Consider the following 21,412-nt stretch of genomic DNA (forward strand, 5'->3'; position numbering starts at 1 on the left):
CCTGCCAGCCTGAAAACAGCCCTCAGCCCCTCACCCAGACTGGCCAGGCACCCCACTGGGGACCCCCACCCTGAAGGGTGTGTGACCAGCTGCAAACAGCCATCATCCCCTCACCCAGGCTGGCCAGGCACCCCAGTGGGGACTCCCACCCAGATCCAGGACACCCTTCAGGGAAAACCAGCCGGCCCCCGCACGTGCACCAGGCCTCTATCCTATATAGCAAAAGGGTAATATGCCTCCCAGCACCGGGATCAGCGGAGCCGCGAAGCCTCCCGGCACCGGGATCAGCGTGACAGGGGGCAGCGCCCAAACCCCCTGATTGCCCTGCGACTCTGTGTGTGACAGGGGGTGGGGCCACAACCTCCCTATCCGCCCTGCTCTGTTCATGACAGGGGAAGGTGCCCCAACCCCCTGATCAGCCCTACTCTGTGCCTGATACAGGGGAGCTCCCCAACCCCCTGATCGCCCTGCAGCTCTATGTGTGACAGGGTGCGACGCCCCAAGCCCCTGATCGGCCCTGCTGTGTGTGTGATAGGGTGCAGCGCCCCAACACCCCCCCCCCGCCCCCCCCCCCACGGGCCCTGCTGTGTGTGTGATGGGGTAGAGCCATAACCTCCCCATCGGCCCTGCCCTCAGTGTGACAGGGTGCGGCACCCCAACCCCCTGATCCGCCCTGCTCTGTGTGTGACAGGGGGCGGTGCCCCAACTCCCCTATCGGCCCTACTCTGTGAGTGACAGGGGGGAACTCCCCAAGCCCCTGATCGGCCCTGCTCTGTGCCTGACGGAGGGAGCTCCCCAACCCCCCTGATGGGCCCTGCTCTGTGCATGACAGGAGGCAGCACCCCAACCCACTGATGGGCCCTGCTCTGTGCGTGACAGGGGTGGCTCCACAACCTCCCCATCGACCCTGCCTTGAGTGTGACAGGGGGTGGCTCCCCAACTCCCCAATCGGCCCTACCCTGAGCATGACTGAGGGTGGCATCGCAACCTCCTGATCTGCCCTGCTCTGTGCATGACAGGGGTGGTGCCCCAACTCCCCAATTGGCCCTGCTCTGAGCCCAACCAGGGACTGCACCTAGGGATTGGGCCTGCCCTCTGCCACCCGGGAGCAGGCCTAAGCCAGCAGGTCGTTATCTCCCGAGGTGTCCCAGACTGCGAGAGGGCACAGGCCAGGCTAAGGGCCCCCCCCTTTTCCTCCCGAGTGCACAACTTTTTGTGCACCGGGCCTCTAGTATATATATAAATGAAAGTCAGGAATGGAGTAGGAGAGACTAATAAATAACAACCAAGAGCCAAATAATGATAGTTTACTCTCCCCACCGCTTAATTCCTCTCCTTTTCATGGGGGCATTGTTCTCTCTTTTCATTTCCTCATGAGTCTAGAACCATACTCCAGACTACTCTTGGCTCATGTTTTTGTAGAGAAGGAAGAGTTTTTGTAGAGAATAAGGAGATTCCCTATATTAGCTTGAGTTTGAAAAACTCCAAGCAGAAGTCCTGATAACCAGTTTCGGCCATAACTCTCCCTATTAGGTCCATCACTAAGGCCAAAGAGCTGTAAGTGTAAAGTAGATCATATATTCATCTTAATTCAGCAGAGAGGCAGGGGATTCTATTGCCAGACAAAGAAATTATGTGCAGTCATGGCACTGAGGCACTTCCTGGAAGCTACAGTTACCATGTTTATACAAATGAGTTCTTATTAAATTTAGAGCATGAGCACAGTCATTTTCTTTTTTTCGTGGCTGGTGTATAGTTCCATGAGCACATGGTCCAACATAGTCCTAATTCATAGGACTATTTTTAAAACAGAATCACTTTTTGTTTTGCTGCAATGTTAGGAATAGATAGGACTCCCACATCAGGGATTTCTCTCAGCCAGAAGTGCCCCTTGGAGGCATGGGAAGAATCACAGATATCTTGAGGGAGATGGAGGAACTAAGCCACACTGGTTGCCTCCATATGCTTCAGAGAATAACGTGCTATTCCTGTGTGTTAGATGATCCCAAATGGTTTCATACACTCTAGTATCCCAAAGGTGTGATTGAAGGATTAGAGTGTGGAGAGAAGAGCAGACATTAGTGCAGCAGAGTGTAATAAGCCAACACTTTGGTACCTTCCTGGGATTTCATCAGTGGCAAATTGAGGACAAAAGAATTGGACCATGAGTGATTTTATTAAAACACTGGGTGAATCCAATCAAGAGGCTTTAGCTTTTAAGTTCCCTAATGACAGAGGTTATGTCTGTTCTAATTTGCTTTGTGAGGTGTCTACATAGGCAACAGGGATAGGGATCATGTTTTTAAGAAACACTAAAATGGTTTTTGTGGCAACACTACTGAACACGCAGCGCACCACCATATCTAAGGAACAGCTTTAGTTTTCAATTTCTTGGAAGAATACTCTAATGGTGGGATTAACAGGAGATAGAAATTGGGAACTGTGGGTGTTAACTGAAGCATTGAGAATAGAGGCAACAATGTAGGGAAAGTTTCTATTAAGAGGAGCTGCTCAAAGTCAGTGATGCAAAATACCAGCATCCAAGAAAAAAAAACTTATAGAAAAAGAACTTATAAAACTCTGTGTGATTAAGAATGGCAATATTTGTTAAGCTATTTTGATATGCCAGGCTTTGTTCTAAACATTTCACCTGCAAAATTCACATTTAATCTTCATAAGTACTTTATGAGAATTTTATAGATGAGGAAACCAAGGCTTAGAGCAATAAGTCACTTGTCCAAACACCAAAATTAGTAATAAATGGCAGGGTCAGGATTTGAACCCAGGTTTGATTAAACTGAGATTTAAACTTAGTCTAACTTTAGAGCCATTTTCTTAAGGCCTATTTTGTGACTGCCTATTAGGAAGAAAAACCCATGAGAAAGCTAAGACAGGGACTAACATTTATTGAGAAGCTATTTTGTGCCAGACATTGAACTGGTGGTTGTCCTACCATATTGGACGTGATTTAGGAAACTGAAGCTCAGAGGCATTTAAATAACTTGTCTAGGCCAATGTATCTAGGGCATTTCATATGAAAGAATTAAACTCAGTCTATATATTACAAAACCCTGTGTGCTTTCCAAATATCACGATGTCTCTGACAACATAATTATATTAATTTTTATCTTGCCCAGGGATTTGGGTACCTTTTGTGACAGGACATTTTGATCAGCTGCTGAGGTCTATTTTCATTTGGGAGAGCAGCCTTAACAAAGAACCATAAACTGGGTGGCTTAAACAACAATTTATTTCTTCCTGGTTCTGGAGGCTTTAAGTGTAAACTCAGTGTATACCAGGGTTGGCTCCTTCTTAGGGCCTTATTCATTGGCTTTTCTTTTATTTTTTTAATTGATTAAGGCATTACATATGTGCCCTTATTGCTCTATTGCCATGCCATCTCCCCCCCAACTCATTCATTCACCCCCCTGTTGTCTGTGTCCATTGGTTAGGTTTATATGCATGCATACAAGTCCTTTGGTTGATCTGTCCTCCCTACCCTGATGAACACCTCTCCCTGTGTTCTCATATGACCTCCCCTTTCAGTGTATCTGCATCTCAATCTCCTCTACCAGTCATATTCGATTTGAGACCTATCTAACCTCATTTTGCCTTAATTGACTCTTCAAGGGTTCTGTCTCCAAATACAGTAACATTTTAATGTTCTGGGGGTTAGTGTTTTAATACATGAATTTTGGGGATACATAATTTAGCTCATAGCAAGGCAAACAGTGCTCTGGGAATATGACCTAAACTGAACAGCTCAAGTAAGCTAAATGTCCACTGCCAACACTTTCAAGTTACCATATTTCTTACCTGGATTACTGCATTAACCTCCTAACTAAGCTTCTTGCTTTCTCTCTTATCTAATCTCAGGTGAAATAATAATCGGTCAGTGTTTTTCCTTAAAAGACCACATAGCACAATTCTCAAAATCATCATTTACTTTGTATTCCTCTGAATGCCAACCTCCTCCAACTTATACTACACAGTGGCCCTCCATACTCTTATGTCTTTGTTTCCCTTACTAATTCTAAACTTTTATAATTACAACTAGAGGCCCGGTGCACAAAAATTTGTGCGCTGGGGGGGGGGGGGTCCCTCAGCCCGGCCTGTGCCCTCTTGCAGTCTGGGACCCCTCAGGGGATGACCACTTGCTGTCTTAGGCCTGCTCCCTGGGGGATTGGGGCTACGATGGCAATCAGACACCCCTCTGGCAGCCTGGCAGCCCTCGGGGGATGTGCACTTGCCAGCGGGGAGCAGACCTAAGCTGCAGTCAGACATCCTTAGTGCTGCTGAGGAGGCAGGAGAGGCTCCCACCACCACTGCTGTACTGGCAGCCGTCAGCCTGACTTGTGGCTGAGCAGAGCTCCTCCATGTGGGAGCTCACTGACCACCAGAGGGCAGCTCCTGCATTGAGTGTCTGCCCCCTGGTGGTCAGTGTGTGTCATAGTGACCAGTCATTCCCAATCTTTCTGCTGTTAGGGTCATTTGCACATTACCCTTTTACTATATAGGATAGAGGCCTGGTGCATGGGTTGGGGCCAGCTGGTTTGCCCTGAAGGGTGATCCGGATCAGGGTGGAGGTCCCCACTGGGGTGCCTGGCCAGCCTGGGTGAGGGGCTGATGGCTGTTTGCAGCTGGTCACACCCCCTTCAGGGTGGGGGTTCCCACTGGGGTGCCTGGCCAGCCTGGATGAAGGGCTGATGGTGGTTTTCAGGCTGCCTGCATCCCCTTTAGGTTGGGGGGTCCCCACTGGGGTGCCTGGCCATTCTGTGTGAGGGGCTGAGGGCTGTTTTCAGGCTGGTGGGTGACTGAAGCTTCCAGCCTCTCCTTTTTTTTATTCTGGGATTTATTTACCTTTTATAATTGAAATATTGTTGCTGTCACTGGCGCTCCCAGCTCTGAGGTCGTGGCCAGCTGAAAGCAGGTATCTGGGGTTTGTTTAACTTCTATAATTGAAACATTTTTGCTTCAGGAGCTCAGAGTCAGGCCGCGGCAGGTGGGGAACCTTGGCTTCCTCCATCACTGGAACAAGCAAGCCTCATGTTCGCTTCAGCTGCATGGCTGCCAGCTGCCATCTTTGTTGGCAGTTAATTTGCATATCGCCCTGATTAGCCCATGGAAAGCGTAGTGGAGGTACGGTTAATTACCCTTTTTGTCTTTTATTAGATAGGATACTCTATTTTTCTCTCTGGACCAAGCCTCTACTTCCTTGTCTCGTTATTGCTAGAGTATTCTTTCTTAAGTGCAATTCCAATAATGTCATCTGCCCTCTCAAGCCCCTTCTATTGTGCCTTTTATCAAGTTAGAGCTCCCCACTGTGACCCTAGCCTGCTTTGGGTTCTCCCTTCTTGTAGCCTCTGCAGTGGGAAGACTGGATCTTCACACATTTACCCACCTAAACCTGCCTGTGTTTTTTCTGTTTGCTCCATCTGGAATGCCATCAAATTAGTGCTAAAATCCACTCCTTCCACAAGACCCAACTTAAATTCCACTTCATGAGCAGACATTTTCATGACATACCCAATCAGACATGATAGAATCTCCTGTTCTTCACCATTAAGCTTTCACCTTTACTATATCGGATCTTTTTATAAAGGGAGTCTTTACTGGAGCCACTGTAACCTCAGTGGCACTTTCAAAGTCTTAGAGTAACTGATAATATGATAGAATCCATTGGCCACAGAATCTGAGGCGATTTTATTGAATAGTCCAGTGTTTCACTGACAATAACTCATAGAGGTATGCCCAAGAGAATTGTTAAATTTTATAATAGCCTATTGTTGAGCAAAGGCATTATTAAAATTAAATTATATAAATGTAAAATTAAATTATTTTTGAAATGTAAAATATCAGCAAATTCTAGTTAAAAACAGAATGTTACTAATTATTTTACCGCATTTTACTGTTTTTATACTTTTTGGGCTATTTACAGATATCTGGTCAATATAGTAAATATTGGTGTACTACTCTGCATCTCCTTCCAATGCCATGTTCAATGACCTCACATTGGTAGCTTTAAATTCATTGTGGTGGGAATATTTACACCATGGAAATTAGCACACTAAAAACCAGAGCTTTATTTTTTTTGTCTTGACTTCTAGAATGTAATGAAAATGTTAACAGTTAGGACTAGATTCAAAAGTATGTCATATCTGTAGCCATCATATTGTGAATAGCACAATATATAAAGAAATATGCTTGCAGTACTTGAAACTATTTTCTGATTCAGAAAAGTTACTTGTGTCATTGATTGGTGAGCAAAGTTCTGACATACAACTTATTTGGTTTCACTTTCATCCAATAACATATATAAAAATGTCAGCCAATATTCATGTCAGAAAACTCTTAATTAGTCAATTGCAATCATACATTGGCTATGGATGCAAGATTTTGGCATTTTGTGAGTTAATTAGCTATGTGAAATTTATAGTAAAGAGCATTGTGTATTTTGTTATTTCTAAATTGTGTGCTACATTTATTTTATAATAAGTAAAATTTGTAACACACACACATACCCCTGTAGAAAGGTAGCTGTTAAACATTTACCACCAGATATTCCCGCATATCGTGGGAGTCAAGCAAACTCCTTGTCAAAATCTAAGAAACAGAGGCACTTGCAAATAGTTTAAATAACCTCAATATTTTACCTCTCCTGTATCAGATACCATTTAAAATACCACTTTAAATCTTCTTGGCTTCTCCTATTTCCAGACCTTTGTTCTTCATTTCACTCCCAGCCAGCAAAGCAGTGACAAAACTTGCTGGACTTGAAATAAGTGCCCATGAGTGCCTGGCCTCAGGTCTGTTCTGCACACCTCTGACTTTCTACTTAGGAGCTCCCTTGCTATGCTCAGGCAGACTGCTTGGAGCCAATTCATGATAAGAAAGGTAAAATAATGCCCTGGGGAGGTCATCTTTCACCATTGGCAAATGGGAGACTGTGGACATTCTTGTCTCCCTTCCTCCTCAATACAGTTTTTAAAAAGCAGTCTTGATAGGGCCTCTGGAGAGATCAGCTCATGAAATGAGCAATCAAATAGCCTCAGTGATCCACTCTTGTATTGGCCTCCTCTCCTTCGCTGTAGCAATCTTGGTTCCCCTCAGCCCTGTCTTATACAGGATCCAGGCTAAGATACTTCCCAAAATCATGTGGGGCAAATGGAGAAAAGTTTGATAATATCTATTTCATGTGACTAAACTAGTCCTTGGAAATAGGGCAGAGCTAAGCTATTTACCATGTCAAATACAAAAATTAAAATTACCCAGTAATAATAAGGGAGAAACAGAAATAGCAAAAGGATTTAGTATATGTCTTGTCACCTGATGTGTTCAATTAGAAGTAATCTCTCATTTCTTTGAACTCTACCACTTACATCTAACCCAGTACTTTGTACCTGTGTTATGAATATTTATGTATAGATATATACATGCTCACATATAAGACTGTCTATCATTATATATATATACTTTTATATCAGCCCTCTATGTGCTTATTAACATATTAAGTAACAGATATTTATTTATATAGCTGGCTCCCCTACAGCCTTATTTAATATCTAGCTTTTAATTTTAATTTATTTCACCAAATGCTTAGATATTAATTGAGATGGAACCTATCCTCTTGAAGGTATTAAATCTGAGATCTGTGGAAATGACCCAAGATTAAAAACAAAAAATAAAACAAAAAAAACAGTAAACTTGATCAGCCTTCCTCCACTTACCCCCATTTTTTAATGGCTTCTATAAGTATATACAACCAGGGGTCAACCTAGTAATGCTTGAAATTGGGCTTCCTTCTACAGAAAAACTAAAATAACAAACTTTCTGGTTCTAGCTCTGAAGGTTTTGCCGTTGCCTTAAAACAGAAACTTCTGGGGATTTTTTGGTATTAAACACACACACACACACACACACACACACACACACACACACACACACGCACACGCGCACACGCACACACAGACACACACACACACACAACTGGTATATCTGACTTAAAAGAAAATGTACATTTCTTCCCTACAGGTTTCTACTAATTTATCAGCAAACAACTTAATTATTTAGAAATATATTTAGTGTGTTTTGTCCTCTCTTGGTTTGATACATTGCAGAAAATGGATGTCTTGTGCCTGGTGGAAAGTTACTGCTGTTGTTATATCCTTTAACAAATGAGATGAGCACATTCAGGAGAAAAGAAAGCCTTATGATACTAAGCAGCTCTCAATAGGGTGGGGCATCTCAAAAGGCTAAATAATACTTGATATAATGTCTGGGAGTTATAGGTAGAACAGATGCTTGACTAAAGATTTGTGACATAAATTACAAATTTTCCAGCTTCAATGAAGACTATTTTCTGTATATTACCAGAGACATGCTACCAGACACCTTTTCAGTAACTGCATTGAGGAGAATTTCTGACACTTGAAACATATTTAAAGACATACAAAGCAAACCTAGCTTAGAAATTATCCACAAGGCTCAGAATATATATTGAGAAATGGAAAATGGAACTGGGAGCAAGCATGTGTAAGAGGAATGCAGAAAATGGCTAAAAATTTTTCATAATTATTACAATACTAGAGGCCTGGTACACAAAAATTTGTGCACTTAGGGGGGTCCCTCAGCCCAGCCTGTGCCCTCTCGCAGTCTGGGACCCCTCAGGGGATGTCCACCTGCTGGCTTAGGCCTTCTCCCTGGGGGATTGGGCCTAAGCTGGCAGTCAGACATACCTCTGGCAGCCCGGGATGTCCACTTGCCAGTGGGAGCAGGCCTAAGCTGCAGTTGGACATCCTTAGTGCTGCTGAGGAGGCAGGAGAGGTTCCTGCCACCACTGCTGTGCTGGTAGCTGGCAGCCTTGCTTGTGGCTGAGCAGAGCTCCCCCTGTGGGAGTGCACTGACCACCAGGGGCAGCTCCTACATTGAGCATCTGCCTCCTGGTGGTCAGTGTGTGTCATAGTGACCAGTCATTCCCAGTGGTTCTGCTGTTAGGGTCAATTTGCATATTACCCTTTTATTATATAGGAGAGAAGCCTGGTGGTTGGGGCTGGCTGGTTTGCCCTGTAGGGTGTCCCAAATCAGGGTGGAGGTCCCCACTGGGGTGCCTGGCCAGCCTGGCTGAGGGGCTGATGGCTGTTTGCAGGCTGGCCACACCCTCTTCAGGGTGGGGTCCCTACTGGGGTGCCTGGCCAGCCTGGTTTAAAAATCCCACTCTCTAAGGATCCTTAGAGCGATCATTTTATAGGTAAGGAGATTAAATTCACAAGAAAAGCTACATGGTTTCTCAAAGACCCTGCAGGTGATTAGTTAAAGAAGATTTCAAACACTCTCTACTCTACATAAGGCACAAGTTACTAAATGTGCTACCCTTCACCAGAGACCCTATCTAGTCTAACAGTCCCTCTGGATTACAGTGAACACAGAGTGGCTTTGATACCACAGCTGCTGTGCACAGCTGTTCACAGTAGATGCTTAATAATAATTTATTAATGGAAAGCTGATGAGCTTTGAGGGCATTATGCTAAGTAAAATAAGTCAAGTAGAGAAACACAAACACTGCATGATCTTATATGTGAAATCTAAGAAAAGCCAAACTCATAGAAACAAAGAGTAAATTGGTAGTTGCCATGGACTGGGAATGGGGAGATATTAGTCAAAGGGTGCAAACTTTAAGGTGAATAATTCTGAGGATCTAATATGCAACATAGAGATTGTAGTTAACAATACTGTATTGCATACTTGCAAGTTGCTAAGGAAGGTCAATCTTAAATATACTCACCAAAAATAAGGTAACTATGAGAGTTTATGTGTATGTTAACTCACTTTATTGTGCTAACAATTTCACAATATATGTATATCAAGTCATCACATTTACCCCTTATGTTTACAGACTGTTATATGTCAATTATATCTCAACAAATCTTGGATAAGCTAATACTTATTTTTTTCAAATGCCTTTATTCAACAAATACCTACGCAGCCTAAGCTCTGGAGAAAAAAAAATAGCTAAAATATAAAGCCTTTTGCTGATTAGCTCTCAGTCCTTTATGGAGTCATAAAACAAATAATTACAATAAAATATGATGTTGGAGTGGGTTGGACAGTGAGAGCATAGTAGTAATTCAATACTCTCTAATAAAGATACAATGCAGCCAGGTATGTAATTTTAAGAACTGGTAAAGTCCAAGCTGGTGTAGCTCAATTGGTTGGGCATTGTCCAATGTACTGAAAGGTTGCCAGTTTGATTTCTGGTCAGGGCACATGGGGGTGTGCAGGAGGCAGCTGCTTGATATTTTTCTCTCATCTCTCATCTCTCTCTCTCCCTGTCAAAAAAAAAGGAGGGGGTAGAAACAGATGAAATTAATTTAAAAAATACATTTAACTCAGTGCATCCAAAATTTTATCATTTCCACATATAATCATTTTTATAAAGTATTAATGAGATATTTTACATTTTTTTCATACTAGTCTGTTTTATGGCAACAAAATATTTGGATTAGCCACATGTCAAATAGCCACAAACACACTCAATCACCACATTGGACAGCACAGGCCTGAATTACAGACAACAGCCACCAAGGCCAGAATCCCTGAACACAGCATGTTTCACCCACTCCCAAATGAAGCTCAGAGTTTGGCAATGACAACAGGTTGGCATTTCTACTTATTTTTAAATCTTCAAGTAAAGGGAAGTAAACTGAGTCCCTCCACTCAGTGCTGTGGGAGTCACTGAGTCCTTCCAGAGGGAATCGAGCAGCCACAAAAACCTAAACAGAGCAGCTCTGCGCAGGAGAAGGGGGCGGGAGGCCAGGGAGCTGCTGTCAGAAAAGGCTGTCAAGCTTGAGCAGCTTTGGCTGCGCTGCAGAGAATTTTGTGCCTTCAGCTGGTGATGGGAGAATGTCTGGGTTGTCATTAGATCCAGTTAGAATAGTGGATCAGAGGTGACGAGCGAGCTAAAACAGAGGCACAATGAATAACTCCCCCACCCTGCGGAATCACTGGCACCCAGCTCCATGGAGAGGTTTGTCCTTTCTGTGGAAATGGAATCCCTCTTAATGAGACATGCACTGCAGGCTTCGGCTGCGAGGTTGACAGCTTGTAAAGAAAGCAGAAGGAAGTTGGAGTCTGGAGGGTTAGACTGGGAATCTGGGTCAAACTCTTTTGTTGTTGTTTTCCTCTAGGAAGAATAGCCAGAAAATGAAACAAGTCAAAAACTTTGTTATTTTTGCAAAGATTGATAAAGTGACTTTTGTTAATTTTGCAAATCTCAATTTAAGCTACATTAACAGGTACTAATTAAAATACTGCAAGCATTTTTAATATCAAAATCAATGTTTCCCTTTCCTTTGTCCCTTTAAAGTGCCTTTTTCCCTCCCCAGCAAAGATTTAATTAAGTAGCTAATAACATGTGTCTCAGGGGTGGGCAAACTTTTTGACTCGAGGGCCACAATGGGTTCTTAAACTGGACCGGAGGGCCGGAACAAAAGCATGGATGGAGTGTTTGTGTGAACCAATTCTCAGCAGTCATATGGATGGGATAACAGTGCTAAATCATATCCTATATAATAAAAGCCTAATATGCAAATTGACCAAACCATAGACCAATCAGCAGAATGACCAGTTCCTATGACACTCACTGACCACCAAGGGGAAGATGCTCAATGCAGCAGTGCCCCCAGCCCACAGGCCCCAGGCCAGCCAAGGCGGGTACCAGTGGGCCCTCCCCCCCCCCCAACGCCCACCAGTCGCCCCACAGATCAGCCCTGATCGCTGGCCAGGCCTAGGGACCCTACCCATGCACGAATTTCATGCACCAGGCCTCTAGTATGCCTATAATGTTTCTGGTAATTAGGCAAAAAGTTATTTGTTAAATAAAATATGTTTGCAGAAATTAATTTAATTTAGTAGTATCCAGAATTGGTTTCAAATGAACCATTTAGTAGTGGGTAAGTGCCTTTGGAAGAACCACAGAACTACCAACAATTCTCAGTGCTTTAAGGGCCATAATATACTGTAGGGAAAGAGTGCAAGCTTTGAAACTTGACAGATGGAAGTTGAAATTCCACAAAATAGCTATTCATTATTTGGCAAGTTCTCTCAGCATAAATGCTTTATTTTTAAGTGTGGGAAATAATAGCCACTACATAGGATTGTTTGGTTTGAATTATTATTATTATTATAATTATTTGTAGTGACTAGTACAGTGATTTTTTTTACCAATTAATTCCACAGGATCTAGATAAATGTTAATAGTGATAATGATGATCACACAGCCTGCTCTTATATGGCTTCTACTATTGTTACCAAATCAGTAATTTTTTTAACTATTCATATTATTTTAGTATTCACATGGTTAATTATATAAAGAAATAAAAGCTCTTTGCTATCTTGGTTTCCATAATACATTGTCTTGATTTCTCTTGTTTTTCATTGTTTTTGTGAACTTTCCCTTCTTAATTAATGCATAAATATTTGAATTATTTAGGGTATAATCAGAACTCTTCTTACCTTCACATCCTACACATTCATCTATTACTGTTACTATCCATATGTCGATGACTCCCCAACAGTTCCAACTTAGACTTCTAGTCTCTGAGCCAGCTGTCCTTACTCAGTTTCCGGCATGGTATTTCTAATTGGCTATTTCACAGTAATTTAAAAATAAATTCTAAAACTTTATCTTATTTTTTCCTACATTTGGTTCTCTTTCAATTTTCTCTCTCTTAGTTCTACCCAATTACGAGAACTAGAGTCACTGGAGGGAGTAGATATCACAACTTTTCATTCCAGGGCTCAGAAACCTACAGAACAGAACCAGAGATGAAACTCAGACTTGTGCTTCACATGTATGACAGGTATAGCTGTCATGCATACATCCTTCATCGAATCTGTCTCATGGCCTCTGCTGCATACGACTTAGTGTGTTCAACTTGTACCCTTTCTCTTAAGATCAAACTTATTTTTCTAGTTTCATTCCTGGTAGACAGAAGAAAAATTCACCACCTTAGGTTACCACTCAACCAACCACTTGACATATACTTTTTCTGACAGTATCCGGTGGCCCTGGTTAGTATTCCCATAAATAACATTTTATACATATAGCTCAAAATCCAAGTTACTAAGTTATATTATACTAGCATTTTTTTCTGCTGAATTTACTATTGAAGTATTGCTCAAGTGTTGCTTACGTAATCCATGTCTAGAGTATTGCCTAAAGTGAATTTGCTAAATGAGATGCTTCTAGTACTTTCAGTGTTAAAATAGCCTGGATCAGATCCAATAATGGCCTGCCATTATCGTCAGTGTTATGCTATATGGGTAATGTCATAGAAAGACTCCAGGGTAGGATGTGCAGTAATTGGACAAAACTTTGAAATCCGTCTGTTAGCAAAGGTTTTATGGGAAAGGCATTTATAATAACTCATGGAACCTTGATGAGGTACATGATTGATGATGATAATGTTTTACTCCAGTGCTTTAGCTTAAATTTTTTTCTCATTAATCATATCTCCAGCATCTAAAATACCTAGCTCTGTGGTTTAATGGTCCTGTTTAGAAATATTCCTTGGGCCCTTAACTTCCTTCTTTTTTTTCCCCATTCAACAAAAATCTATATACGGTACATTGTTTTTGTTGTAAGGATAGAAATATCTACCTTGAAGAACATTATTATCTGGTAGCTGGAGATAAACATAAACAAATTAATCCAACAGAGTTTGAAATTGCTATACTCATTGCACATATGGCTAGAATGGGGAAATACATATATTTTAAAAAGAGAGGAACAGAACATTCTTATAAGAGAGCTATTAATAAAATGAGAACAGGTGTTTGTCTTTCTGGCTTTCTTCCCTTCTGGCTGTTTTAGTTAACCACCAGTATAACTAAAACACAGCCCACTCGATATGGGCAGGTTTGGCTAAGATATCCTGATGAACATTTATGGCCTCATTAAAGAGCCGGAAGTGATAATTGCATGATTGAATACTGATTTATTGATCCTGCCCACACATATTTTGGGGGATGATATGAGAAATGGTAGCATTTTCCTTTACTAGTAGTTGTTAATGGAATACATTGTTTATAATAGCAACAGGATATTAGTAGTAAAGGCCATTTGGAATATATTTTTAAATTACTGTTTATATTGACAATTTTATTTCCTTTTTGACAAAAGATAATTTGGTCCAACTAAAAGGAAAAATAAATTCTAATCTGGAAGTCCAAGTTTAATACTTTTCTTTGAAGTTAATTAATATTTCCTAAAGTGAATACTTTCTGAAAGAAGTTTTTTTTAAATATTTAGCATCTACTTGATAATCATTTTTGAACAAATATATTTACCTTTCTAAAATTTTACTCTTTCCTATCTTTCTGTACCACCTTTTCTGTTCAAGAAAACCCTGATTACCTACTATGTGATGATAAATATAGTCAAACAAGTGTACTTACTGCCTTCAAGCGGCTTACAGCTTGGAAAGTAGAATATATAAATGTATTCAAAACATAATACATAAACATATACAGCATGCAACATATAAATATATGTTCATAATATAAAATACAGAATATATTATTTAAATATTAACTCTAATAAAGTATAGTAGCACCATAACTTGTCATCTGACTCAGGGAAATCTCATGATGAAACAAATAATATAAAGTGGGTTTTTAAAGGGAAAAAAATGTCAATATTGTAGACTGTATTTTTAGCCAAGTTCTCAATATCAACTCATCAGTATAATCAGCCTTTTCATAAATGTAAATGAACCATTGTTAAATACTTCTAGCAATTATAAGTAACAAAAATTATGTTCTTCAGTATTATACTAGTAAAATAGATCAATAGGCTAAAATGTGTAAGTATCTGTAATTTACCATGTGCTTAGTATTATACCTATACTTAATTAGTAAATATCTATCAAATGAGTAACTAGGTTACAGTATCCTTCTAGGGAGATCCTTAAAATCATGGTGGAGCAGGTAAGTTTAGTTTCACAAGCATTTTCTGGGTGGCCCTATGGAGATATCGTCTACAGCCTAAATAAGTTTACAGTCTGGACATTTGAGCTGGCCAGAAAGAATGGGTAAGATTTCAGCACAGAGAAATGGGAAAAGGGTATCCCAGGCAGAAAGAACATTCTGAATAAAAGTAATAGGTGGGGCCCTACCTGGTTTGGCTCAGTGGATAGAGCGTCGGCCTGCGGGCTGAAGGGTCCCGGGTTCGACTCTGGTCAAGGGCATGTGCCTTGATTGCGGGCACATCCCCAGTGGGGGGTATACAGGAGGCAGCTGATCCATGTTTCTCTCTCATAGATGTTTCTAACTCTCTATTCCTCTCTGAAAAAAATCAATAAAATATATATTTTTTAAAAGTAATAGGTGGGAACATGTGGAGTATCTAAGGTATGTATGAAAGAGCATAGTTAGAAATAAGACCCCCCAAATATTGGTAGGTATGGTGTGAATGAATGGAAGATGGGAGATGATAAGAGGTTATGTTACTATATAAACACAGAATAATGAGGGTCTAATTAGGGTGGGGGAAGTGGAAGTACAATGGAAAAATGGAAACTATTGTCAGAGAAACGAAAATTACTTATATGTTTTTATGATGATTCTATTACTTTCTATTCTTATGACCACATTCCCCAACACACATAAGGTTTATAAATATGAACCATATCTCCAATGCATATATTACCAGAAAAATGTCTCACTTACTAGTATACTATTTACCATACTTTGTTTTCTTTATCCAAAAGTATGCTTAAGCCACAAAAGCACAGCAGTTACTGTTAGTGTATTGGTACCATAAAAAATAGCAGTTATCTATGGTTATACATTGCATACTAAAGAGTTGTTTAGTGCTTTTAAGCATAAAATTCAAATAAATAATCTCTCTTTGGTTAGGAGATTTAAAGTTATTCCCTAGTAAGTCTGACTTTCCATGTGTACTTTTAGGCTCAAATAGAGGCAGGTATATCCAGATCCCAGCTAACACAGTACAGGTCAACTAGCACTAGTGAGAGCAACTACCTTTAAATAATATTTGAGGTTGAGATATTAGAATCTTTTTATCCAAGGGAAAACTGAAATCCTCAGGGGAAAAAAATTCAGATGTGTTGACTATTGCACAACTCTGTTCTTCATGTTTTAAGTGAAATATTATGTAATCTCTCCTTAGAGTGATACAACTGAGACACAAATGATGCAATTCTGATTGTAGGTCAGATAACCAGTTCAACAGTTATTTTCAGCAGGAAAATTCCCAGTAGGTATTGATTACTTTGTACTCTTCATTCATTCATTTTTTTTTCTTTATTCAACTTGTGTTAATTATCTTCCAGGTCCCTGTTGGAAATACAAAAGTAAATAGCATTCATGTTCTAAAAGGCATATACAGTCTAGTAGGAGCACAGAGAAGTAAAGGCAGTAGTCCATTGTAAGATCAATGAGACACAAAGGAGGGGATGCATAGGAGGGTTAGGGAAGACTTTCCAGAGAAATCCCTTGAGCTTGATCTTGAAGAATCAGTGAGTAGATGGTCATTTGACAGGAGGAAGAAAAATTAACTGGACTTTGTTTTGTTTTGTTTTTATTTCGATCTGTGACATCTTGTGGATATCACCTCATTTTTAAAGTTTCTGTTATACTAGAAATGACTCATGTAGTCTTAAGTTAGAGTATCTACTCTTGGAATAAATGTGAATTAATCATGCTGTCCTGGGTTCAGGATTACTGTGTTTCATAATACAAGAAAAAAATAATCTTGATTCTGTTTTACATTTTCATGCATTAGACTTTCACTCTGTGTTTGCAGTAGGATAAAAACTTATGCATCTTTAAAAAACACTATAGCCAAAACCAACTGATGTGATAGAAACTCAGAGCCAAAACAAAGTGATATCTCAGCAGTTGTTTGAAATAATATTTGATCTTGATTAAATTTGCTGTATAATAATGAGATTTACAAAATTACTGAAAATTCCTTATTTTCATTACAGAGGTAGTATAAGAATAATTGCATGTTGGTATATCTCACCAGAAACATATGAGGCTATCTAAAAGGTATAAATTAATATTTACTCTTTTACATTTGATTCAAGGATATTATAGGAACATTTTGTCCTCAATATCAACATGACAAATTTCTTTATTTGTTGATGTTCACTTGTCACTTCATTTAAAATTATCCATATCTACTCTCCAGTTTTAACAGCTTCAACTATGTTATTTCAATTTTTCTATCAAATTTGTACTTTCCTATTTTTCAAAGTCAAATAGTGTAGAAGGGCTTCAAGAAAAAAAACAAATTTTATGTTTTTGTGTTTTTACCTTTTTATTTCTAAGTGGTATGAATATACTACAGTTTAAATACCTACCTTTTAAATTTATTAACAATAGACATCTCTTGATTCACACATCTTCTCATTTCTTCACTTAATAATATTAGATTAGTTCCTTCTTATTTTTTTTAGCTTGAAATAATCCCCTTAATCATCTCTTTTTTCCTGTTTATTACTTCCAAATCGGGAGCAGAAGATATTAATGCCCTCCCCCTTTCCACCAGCTCTTCCTGCCCCCACCTCTCAAGCTATCATCTTACTCTCTAATTTTCATAGTAAATACTGATCACATACATATTCTATTGCATAATGAGTTTTTCATATTGTATTTTTGTGGATTTACAAAAGTTAAAAATCAGTATTTGAGCCCAGCTTGGTGTTACTAAGTGGTTAGAGCATCGGCCTATCAACCAAAGAGTCACAGGTTCAATTCCTGGTTAAGAGCATGTACCTGGGTTGTGGGTTCACTCCCCAGCCTCGGTCAGGACTCGTGCAGGAGGTAACCAATCGATATGTCTCACATCAATGTTACTCTCTCTCTCTCTCCATCTTTCCTCCCTTCCACTGTCTCAATGAAAAAAATATCTTCAAGTGAGGATTAACAAAAATAAAAATAATTCAGTATTTGAAATTTCCATCATTGCAACTATAGTGTAAGCTGAGTCAAGTCAGGCTATGATTACATTTCTTGTTATCATACCAAGTCACAGACCCTCTACTACTTAAAGAAGAATGTTTGATGGGTTCCTTCTTACTTTTACGAGTTGTTTAAAATGAAGCTATAGACTAGTTTGATATTCTACCCTGTATCTTCCTTTCTTAATCACTTTTGTTTCGCTGTTGAAAAAAAAATTTGCTTTCTCAGATTTGTCCTCATTCTGTACCTTGCTTGAAATCTGTTTCATTTCCTTTGAGGAGCCTATAAACTTTTTTTTAGTTTCTCTTTTTTTTTTAATTGTGCAATTCCAGAATGCAGTCATTTTATCAACTACTGAAAATCTCAACACTTCAGTCTTCCCAATTTTATTAGAAAACATATATTCCTTTTATTTATTTATTTATTTTTGTGATTAATCACTATGCTTGAGGGGGAATGCTAAAATATACAAAAATTTGTAACAATGGAATTGGGGGTCACCACAACATGAGGAACTGTCTTAGGAAGTGCTGGGGTCCAGCCCCAGCGGGTCCAGGGGTTCCCCAAAGGTGTGGACGGAGTCGGCGAAGAAGGAATGACACAGAGACAGCGTTCAGTTGATCAGCAGCCTAGCCAGGATCTCTAGCCAAGTTCTGGTCAGGATCTCCAGCGAAGTTCTGGTTAGGATCTCCAGCCAGGTTCTGTGTCCATGTTCTCTTGCTAGCTTCTCCAGCCAGGTTCTGTAGCCATGTTCCCTCGCTAGGTTCTGTCCAGGTTCTCCAGCCAGGTTTGGTCACCAGGTTCTAGTCAGGTTCTCTTGCCATGTTCTATCCAGGTTCTGTAGCCAGGTTCTCTCGCTAGGTTCTGTCTCTAGGTTCTGTGGCCAGTTTCTGTCCAGGATCTTTTGCCATGTTCTCTCCAGCGAAGTTCTTCTGTCTCTAGGTTCTGTGTAGGTTCTGTGTCTAGGTTCTGTGTCCTGTTGTCTTGTTACATCTGTATTTATACCAGTTGATTCCAATCCTATCAATCTCTATTCCAAAGGTTAGGGCGTTTCTTATCTCCATTCCAGGGAGTAAAGATTATGTAGCTAAAGCGTGATTGTTCATAGTTAAAGTGATTAATTACCCGCCTGGCACTTAGTTAAGGGGTTTTATTCCCTCCCTAACTAAAGGGGAAAATCCCTACCTGGGGAAACAACCTTTCTCAGACTGGTGACCTTGGTTAAAACACATAGTGCCAAGAAGGTGAGCAAACATATTAAGAACGGTATGCCATATATGTCAGGTCCCTTGAAACAGCAAGGATGGACCGGCTCCCGGCAAGGAAGGGTCCCAGCATTAGGAAGGTTGAGACCACTGGTCTAAGGTTTATTTCTACCTCAGTTCCTGGCTCCTATCCAGCCTGGCCCTGGTCCTGGCTTGGGCAGGAGGCAACCAACTGATGTGTTTCTCTCCCATCGATATTTCTGTCTTTCCCTCTTTCCCTCACTCTCTCTAAACATCAATGGGAAAATATCCTCGGGTAAGGATTAAAAAAACAAACAAAGGTGGGTAACCTGGTCAGAATGTCAAATCTTCAAAGTGCAAGCTGCTCCTCCCAGGAGGTTCGGGCTGAGTGTTCTTGAGCATCTCCAGGAAGGCCTGCGGGGATGGTGCCTCCACATTCTGGAAGGTGTTCTGGACTCTGCCGAACAGGATGAAGTATTTTGGCTCCAGCCAGAGGAACCCGAAGTGGTTCTCATCGAACAGGATGAAGACTCCAGGGATGCAACTGCTGTGGGCGAAGCCATTTAAGGCAACACTAAAAGTAAGTGTGTCCATGCCATAGAAACACATCCTGCAGGTTCGGGGGTAGTTCTGGTCTCTTGAGAGCACGTCCACAGGCAGAACAAAGGGAACAGGCTGCTCCTCTGAAGCTGCATCCCCGGACTCTCTGACGCTGGGCTGGGCAGGGCTCTGCCAGCCATGGCCCTGGCTTTCCTCAGTCCTGTCTTCTTGCTGCTGCTGCTGCTCCCGGATCACCTGCTCATCAATCTCCTGGACCACGCGGGAGAGCTCGTTGAAGTTGGGGAAGATCTCGCCATCTGGCAGCTGGATGCGGCGCATGAGGTGGATCTCTAACCTCGGGTTGGAGTCTCCCGTGACCTTCGTGACCCTGGCATACTTCCCATGGAAGCTGAGCATGGCAATCGATAGGCCGTAGACATTGCAGTTGCATTGGAAGAGGCCTGGTCTGATGAGGTCGTCCGGGTGGCTCGGCGGGAGGTAGAGGCGGCGGTAGGTCAGGCAGTCATACTGCTGTCTGTCCTCCTGCACCAGCACCCACGCCTGTTCGTCCCTAAGCCGCGTTGGTGTATCCATTTGGTGGTCTGCCTTGTTGCACTGGGTGGTGAACCTGTCCTTCTGAATCTGCAGGTGGCGGCTGTGGGGCCTGCTGTGGCGGCCTTGCATGCACTCCACCGCGGCTGATTTCCTCTCCGTCAGGTGAATTCTGAACGCGGGCTTGAATTGCATTGGGCCATGCACATGGGTGTTAAGGCAAGGCCCGAACTTCCAACCAGTAATGCATAAGCCGTCCACCACTACATTCAGCAGTGTTCTATAGCCCTCAGTATCTAGCTGCCACAATCCCAAAATGTGTCTGTATGGGTGGAGCAGCTTCGCATAGACTTCTTGATAAGACATACCTATCGTCTCCAGATTCTGCAAGTTTTCACAAACGCCAAACTCCTCGCGGCAGTGCCGTCTCCAGATGCTGTCGGTGTGCAGGATGTGGCAGAATTTGGTGCAGGCCTGGGCCAGGCTGGGCAGATCGGTGCCGGGGAGTGAGGCGAAGATCTCCACCAGCATCTCCACCGGCAGGTCCTGCAGCGAGCAGCGCTGGGGCAGCATGGGACTCGCCATTCCTCCACTCCCCGCACAGCAGCCCGCTGCCTTGTCAGCCTCGATGTGCTTTTCTGCAGGGGCCAGGGGCGGCTTGCCTTGAGCAGCTGCCCTCTCAGCTGGGCCCTGGCACTCCTGGCGACACCGCTTGCCTTCAGCCACTGCCATCTCAGCTGGGCGCTGGCGCTTCTGAGGACACCGCTTGCCCTTGGCCGCTGCCTTCTCAGCTGGGCCCTGGCACTCCTGACAACACCAACATCCCTGTGAAGAGCCCACGACGCAGAGGCAAGCGCACTCCTCCATGCCTCCAGGAGTAACAGCCACCACAGTGTGGGCTGCTGTGCCTGAGCCTGGTTTTAAACTGGTTGTCCCGCCCCCGAGAGTCACGCCCCCCCCCCCCCCCGACCTAGCCACGCCCCCTCAGAGGAGCCAATTGTAGGACCTTAGCAACACTTCAAAAAGAAACCCATACCCAGTAACAGTGGCCTCCCTTTCCCAGCGCCCCCTCCCTCTCCTCCCGCCCTAGCCCCAGGCAGTCACTA

At 42.0% G+C, this 21,412-nt stretch overlaps 2 protein-coding genes across 2 annotated transcripts in view; one reads left to right on the forward strand and one right to left on the reverse strand.

Moving 5' to 3' along the window:
* GRM5 (glutamate metabotropic receptor 5) overlaps window positions 1-21,412 on the forward strand; it is a 447,722-nt gene that overhangs the window by 124,545 nt on the left and 301,765 nt on the right. The gene's annotated exons all lie outside the window — the stretch shown is intronic.
* Window positions 19,548-21,191, reverse strand: LOC132241652 (F-box only protein 31-like). The gene is made up of 2 exons (XM_059710604.1): window positions 21,128-21,191; window positions 19,548-21,022 (listed from the first exon to the last, which is right to left on the reverse strand). Exons 1-2 carry the CDS (start codon window positions 21,171-21,173, stop codon window positions 19,548-19,550), a joined length of 1,521 nt encoding a protein of 506 aa, XP_059566587.1. The 5' UTR covers window positions 21,174-21,191.

Source organism: Myotis daubentonii, chromosome 9, assembly GCF_963259705.1.
Source record: "Myotis daubentonii chromosome 9, mMyoDau2.1, whole genome shotgun sequence".
Taxonomy (NCBI): domain Eukaryota; kingdom Metazoa; phylum Chordata; class Mammalia; order Chiroptera; family Vespertilionidae; genus Myotis; species Myotis daubentonii.

Coding starts and splice junctions, on each gene's coding strand:
- LOC132241652 (XM_059710604.1), bottom strand. CDS start 21,173: ATGGAGGAGTGCGCTTGCCTCTGCGTCGTGGGCTCTTCACAGGGAT. Junction 21,023..21,127: donor CGTGGGCTCTTCACAGGGAT/GTTGGTGTTGTC, acceptor CAGTGGCTGAAG/GCAAGCGGTGTCGCCAGGAG.